This window comes from Strigops habroptila, chromosome 4 (genome assembly GCF_004027225.2).
Source record: "Strigops habroptila isolate Jane chromosome 4, bStrHab1.2.pri, whole genome shotgun sequence".
In the NCBI taxonomy this organism is placed as follows: Eukaryota; Metazoa; Chordata; class Aves; order Psittaciformes; family Psittacidae; genus Strigops; species Strigops habroptila.
The window spans coordinates 30,065,077-30,087,611 of record NC_046358.1 but is presented as its reverse complement, the minus strand read 5'-3'; the positions used below and the strand labels follow the sequence as shown (position 1 = coordinate 30,087,611).

General features: G+C 44.2%; 2 protein-coding genes across 7 annotated transcripts in view; one reads left to right on the top strand and one right to left on the bottom strand.

Annotated features, from left to right (window-relative positions):
* EML5 (EMAP like 5) overlaps positions 1-870 on the bottom strand; it is a 102,589-nt gene extending 101,719 nt beyond the window's left edge. For 3 of the 4 annotated variants that reach the window (XM_030482933.1, XM_030482934.1, XM_030482935.1), the window contains exon 1: positions 444-640. In XM_030482933.1, coding sequence (XP_030338793.1) covers positions 444-640 — 197 coding nt within the window. Of the gene's footprint in view, positions 1-443 lie in introns of all 4 variants that reach the window. The other variant, XM_030482932.1, reaches the window with a different exon arrangement.
* Positions 871-19,132: 18,262 nt separating this feature from the next.
* TTC8 (tetratricopeptide repeat domain 8) overlaps positions 19,133-22,535 on the top strand; it is a 41,835-nt gene continuing 38,432 nt past the window's right edge. For 2 of the 3 annotated variants that reach the window (XM_030483526.1, XM_030483524.1), the window contains exon 1: positions 19,133-19,383. In XM_030483526.1, the coding sequence (XP_030339386.1) occupies positions 19,270-19,383 (114 nt within the window). In that variant the 5' untranslated portion in view covers positions 19,133-19,269. The remainder of the gene's footprint in view (positions 19,384-22,535) is intronic. The other variant, XM_030483525.1, reaches the window with a different exon arrangement.

Genomic DNA, 22,535 nt, shown 5'->3' with positions numbered 1-22,535 from the left:
GGACCGAGCCTCGGCCCTCAGGCTGCCGTGGTGTGCCGCGCCGGACACACCGGCGCACCAGCGCCCGGACAAGTTTCGGCACCGCGCACCGGTTGGCGATAGGGACACAGACGACACGGACCGTTAAACCCGACAGCCAAAAGCCATTTCCAGGCTGTTTCTGCCCACGGCGAAGCCCAGAGTGGGAGGGATGAGGAGGAAGAGCTGACTGTCCTTGATGTATTTCGATCCGCTCCCCGGATCCGCACAGCGCTGCCTGGACGCGGGAGGCGGATTGCCGGCGCAGCCCGGGACGGAACCTGGGGCAGGCGGCGGCGGGCGGGGGGCCACTCGCGCCTCGCTCCAAGGGAGCGGGAGGAGCGGTCGGGGGCCGAGCCGGGCCGGGGCGCCCGGAGGGGGCTGGGACCCGAGGCGGGATGCGGCCCGACGGCCCGCGGCGGTACCTGATGATGTCGTCCTGGTGCCCCAGGTAGAATTTCTGCCGGTGCTCCCGGGGGCTGTAGACCACGCCGACCCCCGCCACGAAGTAGACGATCTCCTTGGCCGCCGTGTAGTAGAGGTTGTTGCGGCACTGGTGACCCCGGTAACCGTAGACCCACTCCAGCCGCAGGTGGCAGCTCGGCGCGCTCCGGTCAGCCATGTCCCCCCTGCCCCCGCCAGCCGGGTACGGCTCTCTCCCGCCGGTTACCCCGCGGGAAGGGGGCGACGGGTCAGCCGCCCCCTCCGCTCGGCTGGGTGTCCGCCGCGCTAATCCCTGGCGGCCGACATGAATGCCCGCCGCCGCCGCTCGTCCGCCGCCGCCTCACAGAGGGCGCCGCCGACCGAGCCCGCCTCGCCGCCTCGCGCCGCCAGACATGGCTGCGCTGAGACACCGCCCGGGACGCGGCGCGAGGGCGCGGCGCCGCTCCGGGCCCCCGCCCCCCCTCGGCCCAGCACCCCGGGCTGCGCCTGCGCGGTGGCAGCGCCGTCAGGCGGCGGGGCGGGCCCGCGGAGCCGTGAGGAGATGGCGGCGTGCGGAGGGCGCGGAGCGGCCAGCGGGCTGTCGTGGGTAGGGGCAGGAGGTAACGGGCGGCTTGCGGGACTGTTATTTGTGTGTGTTTGTTTCCAGGCGAGGCTGTGCCTTCTCCCTCTCCCCCAGGTTTAGTTCGTATTTTCACTGCTCCGTCGGGGAACATCCCGGTTCCCTGCCTTTCCTTTCGCCCCCCACCGCGCTCTCCCCGGGGCCCAACGGCACGCCGGGTCCGTTTCATCCAAGAAGAGAATTTCAGCTGTCATTTTAACCACTCCTATTCAACCCCTGAGCCCACCGCCTGCCTCAGACACCGCACGCTTCCCCGCCCGTGCCTTAGCTTCCTCATGGCACAACTTTTCACCTGTGGATCTCCGAGCGCTTTACGTGGGAAAGTCACCATTCCCCGATGTCCCAGGTGGGGAACCAACTTCTATGCTGCATGAGGCAGCAGTGCGGGGGAACCTCTCGTCACGACCCGAACCTGCTTCCAGCTTTGTCGCTCTGTCGAGTCCCTAGGCGGCTAAATATATGTACGTTACATGGTCATGCAAACACCTTTGCACCATAAACATGAATACTTGTTCTGAAAGCTAGCCTGGTTTAGCAATTGAAAATAACACCAACCATTTTCCCGTTACTTTCAGCACAGATTTGGCTTTCCAAGTGCATGTGTTTAGCCAGGATTTACTTGAATATCTCCATTTCTTTAACTGTTGTTTCTCTTCTACTATTTCCTTAGTCATACTGACATTTCATCCACAAAACATCTACTTCTAACCAGTTACTTCATGTTGGAGGCATTTTTCCATGTTACTCTATTTTCATTTCAATTAGTGGGAGTTTTTCCTCTTAAATCTTTCTTGAGTAAAATTAATACTATGTTATTCCTGACATTGTTTTAGAAAAAGAATTCTTTAATAAAAGCAGGCATTTGAGCATTCTAGTCAATTAGCTTTATATTAACTTTTTTTTTTCACAGTCTAGAACACCAACAGATGATATTTATCTCTAGCTCCGACAATAAAGATTTTCGTGACACCAGGATCAAATGCAGCTTTCAGTCCCACATGTTTATTGAAAACAACACAAGGTGCATATGACAGAAGTCTGCAGAGAGATTCATGCAGCCCGAAACTGGTGTCAAATATACAGCCAAGGAAACTTGCCCTTCCATAAAAATTTATTTTTTTAAAGAAAAAAGAAAGAACAGTAGAAAAAGGCTTCTATCCCTAATCAGGACAAAAAATCACATATATGTATACCAACAGATAAAGCAAATGTTACTTCCACAAAAATCATAAGCAGTCTTTTTCCCTTCTCTTTGCTTCCTAAATAGCCAGAGCACCTTGGAACTCAAGTAGCCACAGTTTCTCAGGAGTCCCTAAGATGAGAGACTGCAAAATTCCCAACTAGCTTGTCTTAGAAGTACAAAACATATTCTTCTTTCTAATCTGATGTTAACGCTGCATAGCTGTTCTGTGTTGCTGTCCCAGCTCTTTTCATGGGAAAGGTGGTTACAGAAAAAGTTTATAACAATGCTTAGTCTCATTCTGGTAATAATACGCAAAAGAAATTATCAGTCTTCCTTTTGAAAAACAAAAAACCCCAAAATTGGCATTTCTACATTGCTTTCCCTTGAAGTCCACAGATTGTTTTGAATGTTAATATATATTTAATCAAACTGCTAGTAAGATTTTTTGCAGTTCCATAAAGGTACAGATATACTGAGGCTAAAAATAAGATTACAACTGCAAGACTCTTCCCCTCATTAGCCAAAGCTTACGAGAAGGCAGGTTTGAAAAATACTGAGTGTACATGATGACTGAAATAACTTGCTTCAAGCTTTTAAATGTTAATTGGTTGGATTATCAACAGACAGGCATTTGATACATATTTGGCCTCTGCTGTTGCAAAAGCTCATTTAAAAGTAGAAGCATTTTTGTGATACAAATAAAGAATATATTAATTTTCTTTTTACTGCACATTTATTGCACGTTTAAACATGAATGTACAAAAAATACATAATTATGGTGTCTCTACTTTCTTCTACTCTATATAAATATATACTTCCGTTTGTTTATTAAAGTGAAATTCTGGACCTCCTGAAATCAATGCTATGTGGGGTATTAACCTCAACAGAGCTAAAGTTTTAATCTTGTGCTCTTATTCACAACTCAGAGATTAGAACAAGAGAGTATTTGGTTAGTGAAAGTGAATAGGCTGGTTTCAGCCACATATTCCAAAACCACTGCTAGTAAAAGGGAAAAGGAAAAACAGAAATCAGGGAGAAACTTCAGAGTGTAATGACATTGGCTCTAGTGGGAAGTTGCAGATCATATTTCCTGTAATGAACAGGAGAACCCAAAACTGTAGTCATGTATGTGCAATGCAAGGAGGATGGGAACAGCTGCATGGCACATGCCACGCAGCCAGTATTTCCTTTTCATTGTTCTGGAATTGACTACCATCTCTATGATGAGGGAATGCTGGAGAGAAAGTTCCAAGAGGAAGACTATTCATTGTCATAGTTTGCTAGACCACATAAGGAGCGCAAGTGAAATTTTACACACTCAGCATCTGTTTTTGCCAGTAATAGAAGGCAGTGTGGTATCACAACCTTTTGCTCTACCCTTACTCTGCTTAGTTTTTCCACTCGGCTTCAACACACATAATTCCTCTCGCCTCTACTGGCCTGGATATCTCCACCCAGTAGGACTGACTGATGCTGGGCAGTCTTCGCGTCTGTAGTCACTAGGACCCATGACATCCCTCCGCCAGCGTTACATTGTTGTGTGCATTGCAGATGTAAGCTAGGACTCTGATACCAGCTCCATTCTCTTCCTCGGCAGGCACACAAGCGGCGGTGGCCTGGCCTTTCCAGGCTCTTTCCAAAGCCCGCGACTCTCACACAGCTCTCCCGCCTCCGCCCCGCGGGCTGAGCCCGGCGCTGTCCGTGGTGCTGACTCCGGTGGGTGGGATCCCTGAGGCCAGGCGGTACCCGCAGGGAAAGGAGAGGTATGCTGTATTAGACCGATGGTTACAGCGGGAAATAAACGACCTTTTAGCCAAATCATACATTTTATGTGCTTCCAGTAAGATATTTTACAAGTGAAACATGGTGTTGTTTTGCCTCAGCTCCCTATGATGGGGTTTTTATCTTTCCTGTGATGTCAGATACATCACTGCAAATTGTGTTTAATTAGTATACACTGACACCAGTACATCACTTCTCTAAATAAAATCAAATAAGTGGCTTTTTTATGTCTCAAAATGCGTGCTTATAAGATGTACTTGCTAGCATATTGTAAATATATTTACAATGTATCTCATGTTCTGGTAAATGGAACAAGGCTTAAAGAAGTGATTTCTTAAACAAATGCTCTTGGAACAGCTAATTCCAGAGCACACAAGATGAGGGATTATTCTCTGTTAAATCCTAAGTAATACAGAGTAGCTGGTTCAAATAGTAATTATATAATATGAAGCAGATGAGCAACAGTGACAACATTAATTTCAACATCCTTGGGGATAAAAAGGTCTCAGTCTATTATGGGAACACAATGTATGAAAATAATATTTTGCAAAACTAAGAAACCTATTTAAGAGAGTCATGAGAATTACCTGCTACCATTTCGTAGCACCAAGGCAAACACTAAGGATCACAAAGGCCTGTTTACTACTAGGTAAAAATAGGAAGTCAAGGAAAAAAGATGGCATTGCAAACTCAAACACTATTTGAATTCAGTTCACTATTTCTCCTTCAGCAAATGGAAAATTTGACGTGAGATTTTTTTACCATATCAGACAACACATAAGATGCAAGTTATTAAGAAATTTTAAGGGACTAAGTTACATTATTAAATTAACAGTAGAGATTTTTATTTTTTTTTTAGTAACATTAAAAGTAGAAACCCTTGGAAATAATCAGTAGGTCTACTGCATCATCAAGAAGCAAAGGAACAAATGAAGGTTAAGAAAATGGCACAGAAAAATAGTTATTGATTTCTTCACATCTCTCCTCAACACAGAAGAATCTGGGAAATGCAAGATGGGAGCAGCATGTACAGGGTATGGTCACAGAAGGAGACTTTTTTTAACAGGGTGCTGGAAAAATATTACACTGTACCTTCAAAAATTCTCATAATTTCAAAATGTTATAGCTGACATGCTCTGAAGAGAAAAATGCAGTTGCTCTTTAAAACCATGTTCCGTGTTAAAGCATCATCCAATATGTAACCATTTTAAAAGCAAGTTCTATTATAAACTTGGTAACTACAAATCCATATATTTTCTTTTGGTACTGATTGATAAACTACATACAATGGCTGAAATGAAAATAAAACAACTATATATGTATGAAATGAAATATTACAGACATTAATTTGTCCTTCAAGATAAATTACACCTTGATAATCATAGGAATTTTATTCATTCTGGGCACTGGAAGAAATAGGCACCCTATTGAAAAGACAATGCACACATAATTTTCACAATGCAGACAGCAACTGGGGCTGCAATACATTTATTAATGGAAATTTGATTTAGAAATGTCCTCACATAATGGTTTCCTAACATAGGGCTGATAAAGGGATAGACAAGATACAGATGTTATTGAAATTAAATTCATCATCATTAGTATAGCAAGTAACAACTTCTGGACATTCTAAAGCAGAAATAAATCTGTTTAGGACAGCAAGTGATGCAAGTACATCTGTAAACCATACCAACTGAAACTGCAGAAGGAACACAGTTACCATAAACTGTATACTGGCTTCTTTCGCTGTGACATTTTTTCTCTCCCCTGTAGTCCAAAGTTCAAATCTTCTCTTTTGAAACTGAGAGAAGGGTTTCTACCATTATTTCAATGGCAAAAAACTCAGGCTAAGAATTTCGTCACAGCACATATCTTTTTCCAAGTAAATGCAAAAAAAAAAAAACCTTACACATTTAGTTCTAGATTTGAAGTTGCTGTAGTAAAATTATGTTTAGTATTAGTCCCAAAAGTAAGGCACTAACATTTGTATTCTTTCTTAAAATATCTATCACAAGCTTTAAAAATCTGTGTTAGCACATGGGAATAGTTCACTAAAAAAAAATTCTTCTTAGTCTATAAACAATAAAAAAACTACTGTGTTTCAGACTGCCAACAATCTGACACCAGAATGCATTTTGAAGTCATTCAGTGGAGCACTCAGTTTCTTTCAGCAATGACTGTGTTTACACAACATGGCTCTAGTTGCCCCACACACTTGGATCTAAATAGCTTTTTTCAGCTTGCATTTCATGTACAATTATATGTGTACTGAAGACATTCATCTAGGTGATTTGAAGAACTTGTATCAAGCACCAGCACTTGATATAACAACCTAAATAGACTTAAATGCGGCACATAAAGAGAAGCTGATTAAATCCCAGTGCATTTTCTATCAAAAGACATGATGAAAATCTGATTCTGAACTCTCAAAATCAATCGATTTCAACTGTTGAATAAACTAAATATAGAATGCAATTATGTGACAGCTGTCTCTGGCTCTATCTTACGATCAAAACCAATGTGAAGCAACACCTTGTTTGCATGCAGTGGTAATTTTTCAACCTGTTCTCAATTTTTTCTTTACAGATAGGATAGTGTAGGATGATCAACCCAAAAGCATGTTGTTATTATTGGTTTTGGGGGGGTAAATTAAAATTTCAGCTGGCTAATGCTAATTATTAGATTTAAAATTGTCAGGTCAAGATGACATCTGTTTACACAGCAGTTGACAAGGTTTTCAAAATATAATGCACAATATTGACTTTGCAAAAGCTCTCGAAACACATAGGTGTCAAAAGGAATCATGAAAGAGGTTACCCGTAAGTCACTACTTAGAATCGACATACAATAATGCAGGTTTATCAAATATGACATCATTTACCAGGGATAATATAAATATCCAGAAGAACTGATGGAAATAAAATATTTAAACTTTTAAAAAAGTAACAGTATTAACTATCACAAGGCTGAGAAACTTAAAAAACAGCAGTTTTACTAAACCAGCAGTGGAATGCAAACACTGAATTAATTAATTTCATTGCATGACTCCATACTATCAGATTTGACTAAGTACTGGAACAGATTGTTTAAGGACAGAATAGGTGGCCCAAAGAGACTGTGGATTCTCAATCCTCAGAGAGTCTCTAATCTCAGCTGGGCAAGGCCCTGAGCAACCTCATCCAACTTTGAAGTTAACCCTGTTTTGAGTGGGAGGTTGAATTAGCTTCCAAAGATCTCTTCCAACTTAAATCATTCTCTGCTTTAGGTAGTCATTTGTGTAGGCTGGTTCCCTACAGTATACTGCACTTAAATCAGTAAGTAAAGTAAGCCTACTTTAAGGGCTGCAAATACTTAATTTTAAGTTATTCCAATTGTAATAGAAAATATGGGCAAAAGACTGCTACATGATATAACTTTTTAGTGTAACTTACTGTGCGCAAGCCTCTATAAAACAGCCAATCCTCACAGTATGAAAAATTGATCTTTTTCCCACATTTTTGCTCTAAAAATGATAAATTAATAACAGAACAGACTAACAGTCCTAAAAGGACAAAAGTAGATTTGTGGGGCACTTACACCATTTTTTGGTGGGAACTAACAAATATGTAACAAATGATGATGATGGAATGGTTTTGTAATTAACAGAGTAGACCGACTACCAGCAGATCTGTATTCTCTCTCCAGTGCTTTCTATATATATGTTTATACAGACAGATATGAGCAAACCCATTTATATCAATCTTTTCAGATATGACTGTTAACTTAGTATTATTACCAGAGTTCCTACTTTGATACTTAGGGTCCACTGCAAATAAGCGTGCTAGGCCAGCTGCTCTAAACTTGAAAAGAGAGACTCAAGTCCAGGGGGTTTTTAAGCTGCGTATCCAGTCATCAGTGAATCCTTTGCAATTTTTTGCAACCTGTCTTAAATGGAAATAACATACCAGCCTTTTCATAGGTCGCTGTTTATTTTTATAGCTACATTGATTCCTGCTAGTGTGATGAACATCAATCTATATTCAGTGCAGCATACAGAGCATCTGCATCAAACAAGAAGTAGTGCCCCATATGAACCACTGAAGATAAAAAAGAAGGTAACAATAGTGCTTGAAAAACATCCTGTTCATCCTACACACTGAAGGAGGTGTGCATCCGATCACAAAGGTTGTATTCAGTCCATGCACAAATAGAACAGGACAGACGTAAAGTCAAATGAAGGTTAATGGCGGGGGACCTGAATAGTACTGCCACCTAAGTTCTGTTATCAACTGCTGGATCATCCCTTTTCAGCCAGACCATGGTAATCATGGTTAGGATATCATGTATGATCAGCAAGAAGCAGCAGTATTCTTATTTATGATAGCAATAATTGCTCTTGATGTTTATTGTTATCTTGGCTGGTCACAGAATGAAACCTACAGCTGTTACTACAAATTACTTTCCCCAGTGCTGAATCTAAGCCTCAGCACAAAACTCTGCTCTTAATGCAGTTTCATTTGCATGATCTCTCCTAATTTTCTAGTCAGTAAGGAATGGGTTCTACAAGCTAATTTTATGTGAACTTGAGATGGCAGGGTCCTTGCTGAAAATAGCACGTAAAGATGGAACTTCCTCTTTGTGCTTTTCTTTCACAACTACACACCTTCCCAAAAAGTAGGCAGTTGGCATGGCCTGATCTGTAGTCCTGTTTGGGTTCATTCAAAGCACACATAATAAACCTCACTCTATGCTCTGTTGCTCCCGGTTCTCCCAATGCCAAATGTATCTGAATCGTTGGAATGAACCCTTTTTGCATGTCATCTTTCACAATGCCAGTTCTTTTTCAAAGGCAAGCCAGATGCATCTAGCTGAGGCGATCTTCAGGTAGATGTGTGGTAACATCAATGTTCATTTTCAAGCTCTTGTTAATTGTATTGGTCAGCAAATTACATCTTTCTTCTGTATTCTTATGTCTTGAGAGAGATGAATAACTGACAGAAGCAGTAGCCTGCATCTGAATGATTTAGCTACTGAGGGATACAGGACATTTCTCCACAGGGTTGCATAAGAAATTTTATTATACCGATGGAATTTTAGCAACTATTTTTAGGTTCTGTTACTGGTTTTATCATAAGAATGTGAGTTCATGATGAGAAAAAAGGCCTGAGAATTAGCATTTCTAATTCAAGAAATAAGCATGATGTGTGTGTTTTTAAAATGAAAGGGGTCTTAGATACTAGTGGGTCCTGTCCTACTCTCCTCTTCCATGTGCACTTTGTAAGAAACTAATTCATGTATCTCATACTCACAGTTTAAATGTTAAAAGACTGATGCAGAAGAATCATAAGAACATTTGAAAAATGCAAATCATTTTAGGCATACCAATAGTTTATTCTGGAGGAGTGTGTAAAGGAGGAGAACATTAAATACATCTATCCTTTCAGAGCCATAGTCAATATCAGTTTAAAGTGCCCTTGTCAGTAGGAAGAAAAAAACTGTATTAAAAAATAAAAGGTGAAAATGCAAAGCAGATTTAAATCTCTAAGCAACATTTGTTCTTGACAAGTAATTGAAAAATTAATTGAAACACAAGTGAAATCCAGTACACAGATACAGATGTCAACAAAACCTACATTTTATAAAAATCAATAATACAAATCCATGTGTTTTATTAATACAGATAAATAATAAGGGATTCCTGATATTCAGTAGAGCTCCCTGATACTTTCATTTAGAAATAATTATAAGAATTATTTATTGTAACCTGTCTCAGGGACATCTAGCTTTCAAATGAACAGTAAACCACAGACAGAAGAGGCTTCTTGAATTTTCTGTTCTTGGTTCAAGTAAATGAGTGCAAGGTTCAAATTACCCATGAGACAGTGATACCATCGCAATACTCCAGCTGTAAATAAAGTAGCACCACTGAAGTTCCTCTCTTTTCACAGAAGATGAGAATAGTCTCTCAAAACATACTAGCTAAGGCCAGGTTGCTTCTAATACAATGAACATGCATATGTCGTGGTTTGAGCCCAGCCGGTAACTCAGAACCACAGCCGCTCGCTCACTCCCCCCCCCCCTTCTTCCTCCCCCCGCTCCCGGAGGGATGGGGAGGAGAATGGGAAGAATGCAACTCCCACGGGTTGAGATAAGAGCAGTCCCGCAACTAAGGTATAACACAAAACCACTACTGCTACCACCAATGATAATAACGATTAGTGAAATAACAAGGGGAGAGGATACAATTGCTCACCACCCGCCGACCGATACCCAGCCCGACCCGAGCAGTGATCTGGGCCTTCCGGGTAACTCCCCCCGGTTTATATACTGGGCATGACGTGCTGTGGTATGGAATACCCCTTTGGCTAGTTTGGGTCAGGTGTCCTGTCTCTGCTTCCTCCCGGCTTCCCCTCCTCCCTGGCAAAGCATGAGACTGAGAAAGTCCTTGGTTGGAATAAACATTACTTAGCAACAACTAAAAACATCGGTGTTATCAGCGTTGTTCCCAGGCTGAAAGTTAAAAAACACAACACTGCACCAGCTACTAAGCAGGAGAAAAATGACTGCTATAGCTGAACCCAGGACAGTATCCACCCCTTATTCCATACCATTCACGTCATGCTCAGATCCCACATCTCTCAGCACACCATCACCCCTGTCCCATATATACACATATATATACACCCACACCCACACACAGAGAAAGATATCGTTCCCTAGTCCATGGACCAATCCCTGTAAAATTGCTGAACTCATCCAGTCCATGATGTCAGGTTCCATCTCTTGTAATAGTCTTTCAGGGCAGGAGGGACGGTACATAGTGTTGGGTTGTTGCCTGCTGATGATACCGCCAAACTCATCTGGTCACTGCTGAGCTCGTCTGGTTTCCTCAAAATTCATTCTTTGTTGAGGTGATGATCGGAGGGAAGTCAGGGTCAATGGCTGGTGACTTGAAGATATCTAGCTGGTGGGCTATAAAAGTGTTATAGAGCAGGCAACAGCGTACAATTGAGTTCATTGGCTGTTTTCCCCCAAAATCAAATCCCCTTGAGGTACACATCGGACTTCCCCATCTTCCCGCATTACCCACCAAGTATATCCAGGTCCCTGAGCAAAAGCAACCCCACGAGTGGGTTTGCCTTTACCTGAAGCAGGAATAACCCAGACTGTCTTCCCCAACAAATTCTTTATGTGCACCACAGGAACTTTATCCCCCTCTACAGTACGTAAAAGTTCTGATTGGGCTGGGCCAGCCCTGTTGGCAGATCCCCTACTGTTGACCAACCAGGTGGCTTTTGGTAAATGTGTATCCCAGTGTTTGAAAGTCCCACCACCCATTGCTCTCAGTGTAGTTTTTAACAGCCCATTGTACCGTTCGATTTTCCCAGAGGCTGGTGCATGGTAGGGGATGTGGTATACCCACTCAATGCCATGCTCTTTGGCCCAAGTGTCTATGAGGTTGTTCCGGAAATGAGTCCCATTGTCTGACTCAATTCTCTCTGGGGTGCCGTGTCGCCACAAGACTTGTTTCTCAAGGCCCAGGATAGTGTTCCGGGCAGTGGCATGGGACACAGCGTATGTTTCCAGCCAGCCGGTGGTTGCTTCCACCATGGTAAGCACATAGTGCTTGCCCTGGCGGGTTGGTGGGAGTGTGATATAGTCAATCTGCCAGGCCTCCCCATATTTGTACTTCAGCCATCGTCCTCCATACCAGAGAGGCTTTAACCGCTTGGCTTGCTTAATTGCAGCACATGTTTCACATTCGTGAATAACCTGGGCAATAGTGTCCATCGTTAAGTCCACCCCTCGATCACGAGCCCATCTATATGTTGCATCTCTGCCTTGATGGCCTGAGGTGTCATGGGCCCACCGGGCTAAAAATAATTCACCCTTATGTTGCCAATCCAAGTCCATCTGAGCCACTTTAATCTTAGCAGCTTTATCCACTTGCTGGTTATTCTGGTGTTCCTCAGTGGCCCGACTCTTGGGTACATGAGCATCTACGTGGCGTACCTTCACCACCAGGTTCTGCACCGGAGCAGCGATATCTTGCCACAATGCAGCAGCCCAGATGGGTTTACTTCTGCGTTGCCAGTTGCTCTGCTTCCATTGCTGCAACCACCCCCACAGGGCATTTGCCACCATCCATGAGTCAGTATAGAGATAAAGTACTGGCCATTTTTCTCGTTCAGCAATGTCCAAGGCCAGCTGGATGGCTTTCACCTCTGCAAATTGACTCGATTCACCCTCTCCCTCAGCAGTTTCTGCAACTTGTCGCAGGGGACTCCACACAGCTGCCTTCCATCTCCGATGCTTTCCCACAATACGGCAGGACCCATCAGTAAACAAGGCATATTGCTTTTCACTCTCTGACAGTTCATTATATGGTGGGGCCTCTTCAGCACGCGTCACCTCCTCTTCTGGTGACATCCCAAAATCTTTGCCCTCTGGCCAGTCCATGATGACTTCTAGAATTCCTGGACGACTGGGATTTCCTATTCGAGCTCGTTGTGTAATTAGTGCGGCCCACTTACTCCATGTAGCATCAGTTGCATGATGTGTAGAGGAGACCCTGCCTTTGAACATCCAGCCCAGCACAGGCAACCGGGGTGCCAGGAGGAGCTGCGCTTCAGTTCCAATCACTTCTGAGGCAGCTCGAACCCCTTCATAGGCTGCCAGTATCTCTTTTTCAGTGGGAGTGTAGCTGGCCTCGGATCCTTTATATCCCCGACTCCAAAAGCCAAGGGGTCGACCTCGAGTCTCCCCTGGAGCTTTCTGCCAGAGGCTCCAGGTAGGACCATTCTCCCCAGCTGCGGTATAGAGCACATTTTTCACATCTGGCCTGGCCCGGACTGGTCCAAGGGCTACTGCATGAACTATTTCTCGTTTAATTTGTTCAAAGGCTTGTTGTTGCTCAGGGCCCCATTTGAAATCATTCTTCTTCCGGGTCACGTGGTAGAGAGGGCTTACAATCAGACTGTAATTTGGGATGTGCATTCTCCAGAACCCCACAACACCTAAGAAGGCTTGTGTTTCTTTCTTGTTAGTTGGTGGAGACATTGCTGTTATCTTGTTGATCACGTCTGTGGGGATCTGGTGGCGTCCATCTTGCCATTTTATTCCCAAAAATTGAATCTCCTGTGCAGGTCCCTTGACCTTATTCCGTTTTATGGCAAAACCGGCCTTCAGCAGGATTTGGATTATTTTCCTCCCTTTCTCAAAAACTTCTTCCGCTGTATCACCCCACACGATGATGTCATCAATGTATTGCAGGTGTTCTGGAGCTTGCCCCTGTTCCAGTGCAGTCTGGATCAATCCATGGCAGATGGTAGGGCTGTGTTTCCACCCCTGAGGCAGTCGGTTCCAAGTGTACTGGACGCCCCTCCAAGTGAAAGCAAACTGCGGCCTGCATTCTGCTGCCAAAGGGATTGAGAAAAATGCATTGGCAATGTCAATTGTGGCATACCACTTGGCTGCCTTTGACTCCAGTTCATACTGGAGTTCTAACATGTCCGGTACGGCAGCACTCAATGGTGGTGTGACTTCGTTCAGGCCACGATAGTCTACTGTTAATCTCCACTCTCCATTAGACTTTTGCACTGGCCATATGGGGCTATTAAAGGGTGAGCGGGTCCTGCTGATCACTCCTTGGCTCTCCAGTCTGCGGATCAGCTTATGGATGGGAATCAAGGAGTCTCGGTTGGTGCGATATTGCCGCCGGTGCACTGTTGTGGTCGCAATTGGCACTTGTTGTTCTTCGACCTTCAGCAACCCCACAACAGAAGGATCCTCTGAGAGACCGGGTAAGGTGGACAGCTGCTTAATTTCCTCTGTCTCCAAGGCAGCGATACCAAAAGCCCATCTATACCCTTTTGGGTCTTTGAAATACCCTCTCCTGAGATAGTCTATGCCAAGGATGCATGGAGCCCCTGGACCAGTTACAATGGGGTGCTTTTGCCACTTCCTCCCAGTCAGGCTGATTTCAGCTTCCAGCATAGTTAACGCTTGGGATCCTCCTGTCACTCCAGAAATAGAAATGGGTTTCACCCCTTGATACCTTGATGGCATCAGAGTACACTGTGCACCGGTATCTACTAGAGCCTTATACTTCTGTGGGACTGATGTGCCAGGCCATCTGATCCACACAGTCCAGTAAACCCGATTATCCCTCTCCTCCACCTGGCTGGAGGCAGGGCCCCTCTAATAGTGATCACAAAATTCTCCACTTCTGTCTTGTAGAAAGGGATTAGTATTCCTTATCACAGGAGCTGGGGTAAAATCAGCTCTTTCGCTCCATCTGGGAAACTGCTCGCCAGAGACTGGAGCAGCAGCTTTCCTGGGAGGATCATCCTTGACCATTGTTCTCCTCTTCAGTTCACGCACCCGTTGCTCCAGAGCTGAAGTAGGATTTCCATCCCACTTTCTCATGTCTTCTCCGTGATCCCGCAGGTAAAACCATAGGGTGGCCCGTGGCGTGTACCTCGTATATTTTCTTTCTCGAGCAGTAGGGCGCCTTCTGTTGATAGCTGAGACATGGGTTGGTACGCGTGGAGAGCTGGATAGATCGGATAAATCGTCTCTCAATTGTTTGAACTCCTGGGACAGTTTTTCCACAGCTGAAATGATGGAAGGGGTGAGATTGTCTTCGAACTCTCGGAGTTGACGAATCAGGAAATCCACTGTTGGTGATACTCCGTCATTCCAGGTCATTGATGCCAATGTGTGGGCATATGATGATGGCGCACTCCGTGTAAGTTTCCGCCACATGGGTCGTGTACATTCGACTTCATCTGGGTCTACGGATGTGTTCCTGGAATCCGGCCTACGATAGATCATCTCTATAATGGCTGATTCCCTCAGGGACTGGATGCCTTTCTCTATCGTGGTCCAGTTGGCTGAGCGATTCGTAATATCGTCTTTGTAGGGAAACCTTTCCTTCACAGCTGCCAGGAGCCGCCTCCAAAGACTGAGGGCTCGCTTCTCTCTTGCAATCGCTTTGTCAATTCCTCCTTCCTTAGCAAGTGATCCCAGCTGCTTGGCTTCCCTACCTTCTAGTTCATGACCGTCGGCCCCATTGTCCCAGCACCGGAGCAACCAGGTGACAATGTGCTCCCCTGGAAGACGGGTGAAATCTTTTCGCATATTCCGTAGTTCGGTTGAGGTCCGGTGTCGAGAAGTGACCTCTTCTTCTTCTTCCTCTTCCTCTGACCCACGTAGTAGTAACTCTTGTTCAGGTGCTGTTGCATATAGTAATGGCACTGGGTCTTCATCTTTCTTCGCTTCACGGGTTGCTCTTTGTGCCTTTCGTTTGCTTTTGCTTACAGGGGCAACAGACATTGTCACAAACTGGACATTTGGTTTAGCTGCAGTGTTTGTCACTGTGGTTGGAGTGGCTGCAGTGTCTGCCACTAGGATTGGAGTGGTTGCAATGTCTATTGCTGGGGTTGGTGCAGCTGTTGTGCTTGGGAGTTGAGTAACACCAACAACTGCATTATCTGTTGCTGTCGGGGTTTGAGTAGCTACTGTGCTTGTCACTGGGGTTGGTGTAGCTGCAGTGCTTGGAGTAGCCATATTGTCTGTTGCTGTCGGGGTTTGAATAGCTACTGTGCATGTCACTGGGGTTGGTGTAGCTGTGGTGCTTGGAGTAGCTATATTGTCTGTTGCTGTCGGGGTTTGAGTAGCTACTGTGCTTGTCACTGGGGTTGGTGTGGCTGTGGTGCTTGGAGTAGCCACATTGTCTGTTGCTGTCGGGGTTGGTGGGGGAACGGGGGGTGAAAGAGAATGCTTCCTTCGTAAGTTTACCCCCCGAGGAGAAAAAAAAAGATATGCAATTGCTAAAATATTTCATTATATACCTCCCAATGTATAGTGGTGATGGCCACGCTGGAAGCACAAACCAGACCAGTTTCATGATCAATGAGTCTATTGTATTACAAGTCATTACCATGAAGTACAGTGAAACAAGAACCTTAGCCCAGGCCCCCCAGCCGATAAACGCTAAAACAGCAAATAGTGGCTGTAAGTAAGGTACAACATGCTGAAACTCTGAGATCAAGCGCAACACGTCTGAGAGCCAAATAATCACCATTGTGACGAGTAGTAACAATGAATGCTTATCACAAATATGATTAAACACACTCTGGTCAGATCTGTCGTTATCTCAACCTTTCGTGCCCCACGTTGGGCGCCAAAAAGAACTGTCGTGGTTTGAGCCCAGCCGGTAACTCAGAACCACACAGCCGCTCACTCACTCCCCCCCCCCCCCTTCTTCCTCCCACCGCTCCCGGAGGGATGGGGAGGAGAATGGGAAGAATGCAACTCCCACGGGTTGAGATAAGAGCAGTCCCGCAACTAAGGTATAACACAAAACCACTACTGCTACCACCAATGATAATAACGATTAGTGAAATAACAAGGGGAGAGGATACAATTGCTCACCACCCGCCGACCGATACCCAGCCCGACCCGAGCAGTGATCTGGGCCTTCCGGGTAACTCCCCCCGGTTTATATACTGGGCATGACGTGCTGTGGTATGGAATACCCCTTTGGCTAGTTTGGGTCAGGTGTCCTGTCTCTGCTTCCTCCCGGCTTCCCCTCCTCCCTGGCAAAGCATGAGACTGAGAAAGTCCTTGGTTGGAATAAACATTACTTAGCAACAACTAAAAACATCGGTGTTATCAGCGTTGTTCCCAGGCTGAAAGTTAAAAAACACAACACTGCACCAGCTACTAAGCAGGAGAAAAATGACTGCTATAGCTGAACCCAGGACAGCATAGTATTAGGGTAGCAAGTATTAGAAATGCTTGCTGGACTACCAGTTTTGCTTCTATGCAGTGTTTGAGAATTATGAGTGCATATATATGTACCAGAAATAAGTATTCAGATCCAGATTTGTTCGGAAATAAATATCGTAGACAGAGGGATAGGTTGAGTTGCTCAGTTAAACGGGTTCTCTCAGTCTGATGTCACCTGACTTCATCTGCATCAGATTACGTCTTTTTCTTTCCCTGAAGGTAATCTAGTCATAGGTCATGACTCTAATTCCTGACTCTTTAGTTTTGATGTAGTTACACTGGAGGGGTACTGCCATATAGAGCTCTACGAAGCACAAGAAGAAAGACACAGGGACTTTGTGTGTCTTATTCCAGGATTTTAATAAGTTAGAAAAGTGGTGTGGCTACCCACAGAGATTATTATTATTTGGAGGAAGTGATAGACTGGTTAAAGGTTCAAATTTAGGGATTTTGATAATAGGGATACAGAGAGTTCCCATATTAAAAAAGCTCAGAATGCTCCCCATACAGGAAGTGAAAGCTAGCATTTTCAGTGGAAAAGGCTTCAAAGATTATATGCACAGGATGATGTCTGTGCCAATAACAGAGACAGGCCAGGATATAAGCATGCCAAGAAAGCACACCAGCAGCACACTTGGGGATTTGGCCTCACCTAGTAGCAGCAACAGGCCATTCCAGAGAGAATGCCTGCTGCTGGACTCCAGGGATGCAAACAGTGTCTGCACCAGGGGACTGGCTTTACTTGAAAGATGGGACAGGTGTAATTGTGTAATTTTATGGCTAAGGGCTCTGCTCATACAGAAATCTGTCAATATCGGATCGAGTCTTCTGTGCAATGTTCCTCCAGGATCAGGACATACTTTTTTAGACAGTTGTTTCCAAGAATAAAACAGTGCCACTGTTTAGAGAACTGACATTCTCTCAAGATTTATGGAGAATGAACATAGATATTCTCATGTCTATATTCATCCTCTGAATAGTGCACAAAGAGAGCCCAAATGTGCTGAATTACCTAACATGGTAACAGCCAGCATTTAAAAAACAGATTATCTCATAAATGTACACAAAAGTGGAGGAGCTTCAAGTTAGTATTTTTAATAACTGTTGTTTTTTGACCAGTGTTCACAATTACTCTGAACAGCACATCCCACTCATTGTGCTAAGCCTGACCGTAAAACACATGCTGAACGATTTGCCATTTAAAAGAATTTGTAAACAAAATGGGGTAATACTGTACAGCTCAAAAGTTACTCAGCCACAGCAGTACAACTGCATAGCAGTATCACAACAGATGGTCTGACAGAGAAACAAGAAATACTGTTCACTCTTCTGACCAACCTGAGGCATATAGTGAGTCTCTTGTGCAAGTCTCCTATGTGCTTCGTGGGAATACAGCACATATAGACTTCAACAGTGACTTAAAAGCAGATAAGGGACAGAAACTATTGTACTATGTCCTTTCCACCCTTCTTAACTGGGGGTGGCATGGGTCCCAGAGAAGACTTCACTCGGATCACTGTTTCCCTGTGTGGTGAGTTGACTGTGGCTGGATGCCAGGTGCCCACCAAAGCCATTCTATCCCCTGCCCATGGGACACGTATGGGATGATCCTACGGTTCTTTCCAACCCTAACTATTCAATGATTCTATGATATTTAGGTAAGACAGAAGCAATATAACCAGAGTGATCTGTTAAAATGCCAATGACATGATTTTAGCTATGATATTAGTGTTCATCCATCAGAAATTTTCACATCAAAAATTTATTTGTCTAAGAATCCCTAGAAATTACTCCCCCCCATTTTTACTTGGGCTCATGGTTGCAATCAGCATCTTACAATACAGAGAAAGTAAGAATAGATGTATCACAGCTTTTCTGCTCAAGTATCTCGGTCTTATTGCTTCTCTGCAAGAACTAATGAACTAAAGGAACTAATGGAGTCTGCAAGACTCAAAACAGTGCTATTCACAGAAACCTGTACTTTTGTCAATCAGGACACCCAGTGCTCTAAAGAGCATTTTACCCATGTAAGAATTACAGGAGTATATTCTTGTTTAGGCATATATTCCAATTCGAAATGGCTCTTGATAATAGCGCAGGAAGTAACAGGACACTGTTAAAAATAGTGGGGTTAGGTGGCATCTTCCGTTCTCATTATCAGAGAGCAAACTCTGCTGTCGGTCGCCCTGGGGAGGCTCCCGCAGGGCGGGGCTGGGCCGCGGTTGCCGTTCCCTGCCGAAGGCGCACGTCGCTGCCTGGGACCGCCCGGGGCTGCCGTCCTCCCGCCCCCCCCCCCGCCTCGCGTCGCGGCGGCAGGCCCCGCCTCGGCCTGCCCGGGCCCGCCGTTTCCGCGGCAGCAGTCCGGCCGGTCGCGCTTTGCCCCGGGCCCCGCTCGGCAGGCAGCTGGCTGGGAACCCACCAGAGCCGCTGCGGCGGATTCGCCGGCGGGATGGGGCTGGAGCCGGAGCCGCTGTTCCAGGCCTGGAGCTACTTCAGGCGGAGGAAGTTCCGGCAGTGCTCGGATCTCTGCTCGCGGCTGCTGGAGGGGCCGCCCGGCGAGCAGGTAGTGGGGGCCGGGCCGGGAGGCCATAGGGGAGGGAGGCGGCCCCGCTTCCTCAGCGTCCCGACAGGGTGAGCACCCCGGGCGCTCCCTCTCTACCTGTTGGAGCCCGGTGTGACCCGCAGTTAGCGGGCAGGGCTGGGCCGCGCCATGCTCCGCGAGGAGGAGGAGAGGGAAGAGGAGAAGGGCCCGGCAGCGCCTTCTCACCGAGCCCCCTGCGACCGCCCTGTAGCCGGCGACGGTGAGCGCAGGGCTGCCCGGTCCTCCTCACACACGCCCTGGTAGTACCTCCCGCCCCAGCCACTAAGTAAGTGGAAGGGAGTAGTGCAACAAGTACGTTGTGCTCCTGGGAATGAAGCGGTGGCAGTAGTGGGGTCCCAGGGCTCCCCACAAGAATAATTTTAGCTCACTCAAGATTTTGCGGAGTTAAAGTAAGAAAAGTCAAGAGTAAAAACCAGGTGTGCTTGAAGATGTGACTGTTGGTTTTACACAGATGTTCAGATATCACAGTTGCTGTATGGACTAAACCTCATAAGGTTGAGACACTCATTTTAGCTCAGCTTACATAGGATCATTACCAGGGGCCAGAAGGCATTTCCATTCCACTCTCTTTGCTCTTTCTCCAGCTACAGTCTCTGGGAATGTTGGGCATGTGTTGTTCAATACCTGCATATTTTCTCACCTTTCTGTAAGAAGGAAGGCTTTGAGAATGTTGTTTTTGATTAATATTTGTATGCATGTAATGCGTAGCATCCCACAGCTATGTATTTTGAGAATATTGAAGGCAGCTCTTTTCATCGCAAAGGAAAACTCTTTAAGCTGCATAGTCACACAGTTGTTTAAATATAAAGCACAGTAATTGTTTAAACTGGTTTAGGATGGATATTTGAAACATGGTTTTGTTTATGTTACTGTAAGACACCGACAAGGAGCCATCAGCAGAAAAAATTTTGGCAGAGAAGACATTCGAAGAAAACTGGCCCTGAGCACTAGATGGAATTCAGTATTAGTTCTGTAAAAGTCCTGTATCGTTTATGGGTATTGACATTTTTGGGTCTTGATACGTGTGATCTTTGCATATGGAAGTACGGCACTTGATTCGTGATAGAAACTCTTGAGACAGTACAGAAAATAACAGTAAATAAGAGTCATAAAGATAACGATTCTGTTGCTATTAATTTATAATTTTTATTAATTAGTAAAACGTTTTCCACTCTATGTTTCAACATGGAAATATAAAGACAACTGCATTTCTACTGTATGCTGAAGCCCAAGTATAAAGTTGTTTGTTTACACTTGGCAACTCCAAACTTTTGCTGGGCTGTTTCCAGTAGCACTGGGGAACTTGTTGGGGAACTTGTTGAAGATATCTACAATTGACAGAAATAAGGTAAGGAACAAAGGGTGTGTAAGGCTGGGAAAAATATTCAGGAGGAAAATAACAGTAATGAGAGGCTGTAGATCTCATTTGGTTTTGTTTCTTTCTTCCAGATATTAATCACACATGCTGCAAACATTTAAGTATATAAATTAAGTAGTTGTCTTAGATTAAACCATACATTCTCCTTAGAGAACCAGAACATTACATACCAACAATATGAGAGTTTTTCCAAATACTGTATAAAGTTGGGACAAGCAGTTCATCACTTACTTTAATCTTTGAAATGATCACACCAGCCTATAAGCTTTATTTTCTACAAGTATAAAAGAGTAAAAGCATTTAAGATAATTATGCTTTGAGAAACAGTGGGGGATGGGGATATGAATGGTGTCTATACGACATCAAATCACAAGCTCTTAGAAGAGGCCCTATATGAAATTTCTGAATTTTAAGGTCAAGTTTCATCAGTGTTTTGAATGACTCCCATGTCATGGTTGCCTGCAAACGACTTGACTTTATAATTTCAGTGTGTTCATTTCAGAACTATATTCCTGTTCACAGCTTTATGTGAAAAAGGTACTCTTATGGAGCAGTGTATTTCAAACCTACCTGAAAGTTTAGATGGAAGAGAAATGTCTTTGCTTTCTGTAGAGGCAAACTTGAAATATGGTTAGTTTTGCTCTTGCACCATGTAATCTTCTTGAGGGATCCTTATTAAGAGCTCCTTTTAAGCAGGATTAATTTAGTCACAGAAATTTAGTGCCTTCTAAAATATTTAAAAATATATTGACTTTAGCTTGGAAAATATCAGTTCTCCTCTTTAACATTTTAAAAGTGCATGTTTTAGTCTTCCTCTAAAAGGATATTTCACAGATCAGTGTTCAAGTAAAGCGCAACTGCAAGTTTTGTGCACAGCAAGCAGATTTTACTCTATATGAGGTATTTCATATAAGTGGAGAAATAGGTTAGAGCTTTTTAAAAGATAAACAGAGAGGTGGTTATCAAGTGGCAGTTCAGCATGTTTCTTCAAAAGGGTCATGAAGTATAGTGTACTTCATGTTGTACAATGTAATGCCTGCACAGCTTTTTTCCATCATTCCTGTTAGTCCAAAGAGCACAGCTTCTAACAGAAAATGTAGTGTTATTTATACCACCTGTTTATTTTGGTACAGCAGGTTGGAGAAACTAGAATATCAGTTAAATAACTTCCAAGAGTGCAACTTGAACCAAACTCAAACCAACTCAACATGCAAAATCTTACACTTGAAATATCTTCAAGTAAAACATTTTCTAATTATCTAGTTAAAACCTAGCTTTAACATTCATGGCAGATTTAACATGGAATGGCATTTCTCTTCTTCAGCCAACTGTGCTCATGATGTTTTATATTTCACACTTTTTGTTGTAATCAACACAAAATCTTAATATTTACTGGTTATCAGTACATGGAAGCCTGTATTTTATTATTCTACTTCTCATTTGTAAAGGCTTGCAAGTCTTTTCCCTACCTATGTCGTTGCACTTTCAGCTCATGCTTTCTAACACTTGCTGCTTTCAGGTACCAGTCTGTCATGTTTGCCCTTCTGGGCTTCAGGTACAGAGTAAAGGAAATAGTAATGTGCCTCTAGAATGTTTCATGTGTAGCTGAAACCTTACAAAACATTTTGAAAACTCCAAGGCTGAACACTAAGGTAATTAGAACTCAAATAAGTGACATACATTGCTTAATTCTCTGGGCTTGCCTAGCCTAATACTATTTTACATTATTCTGTAT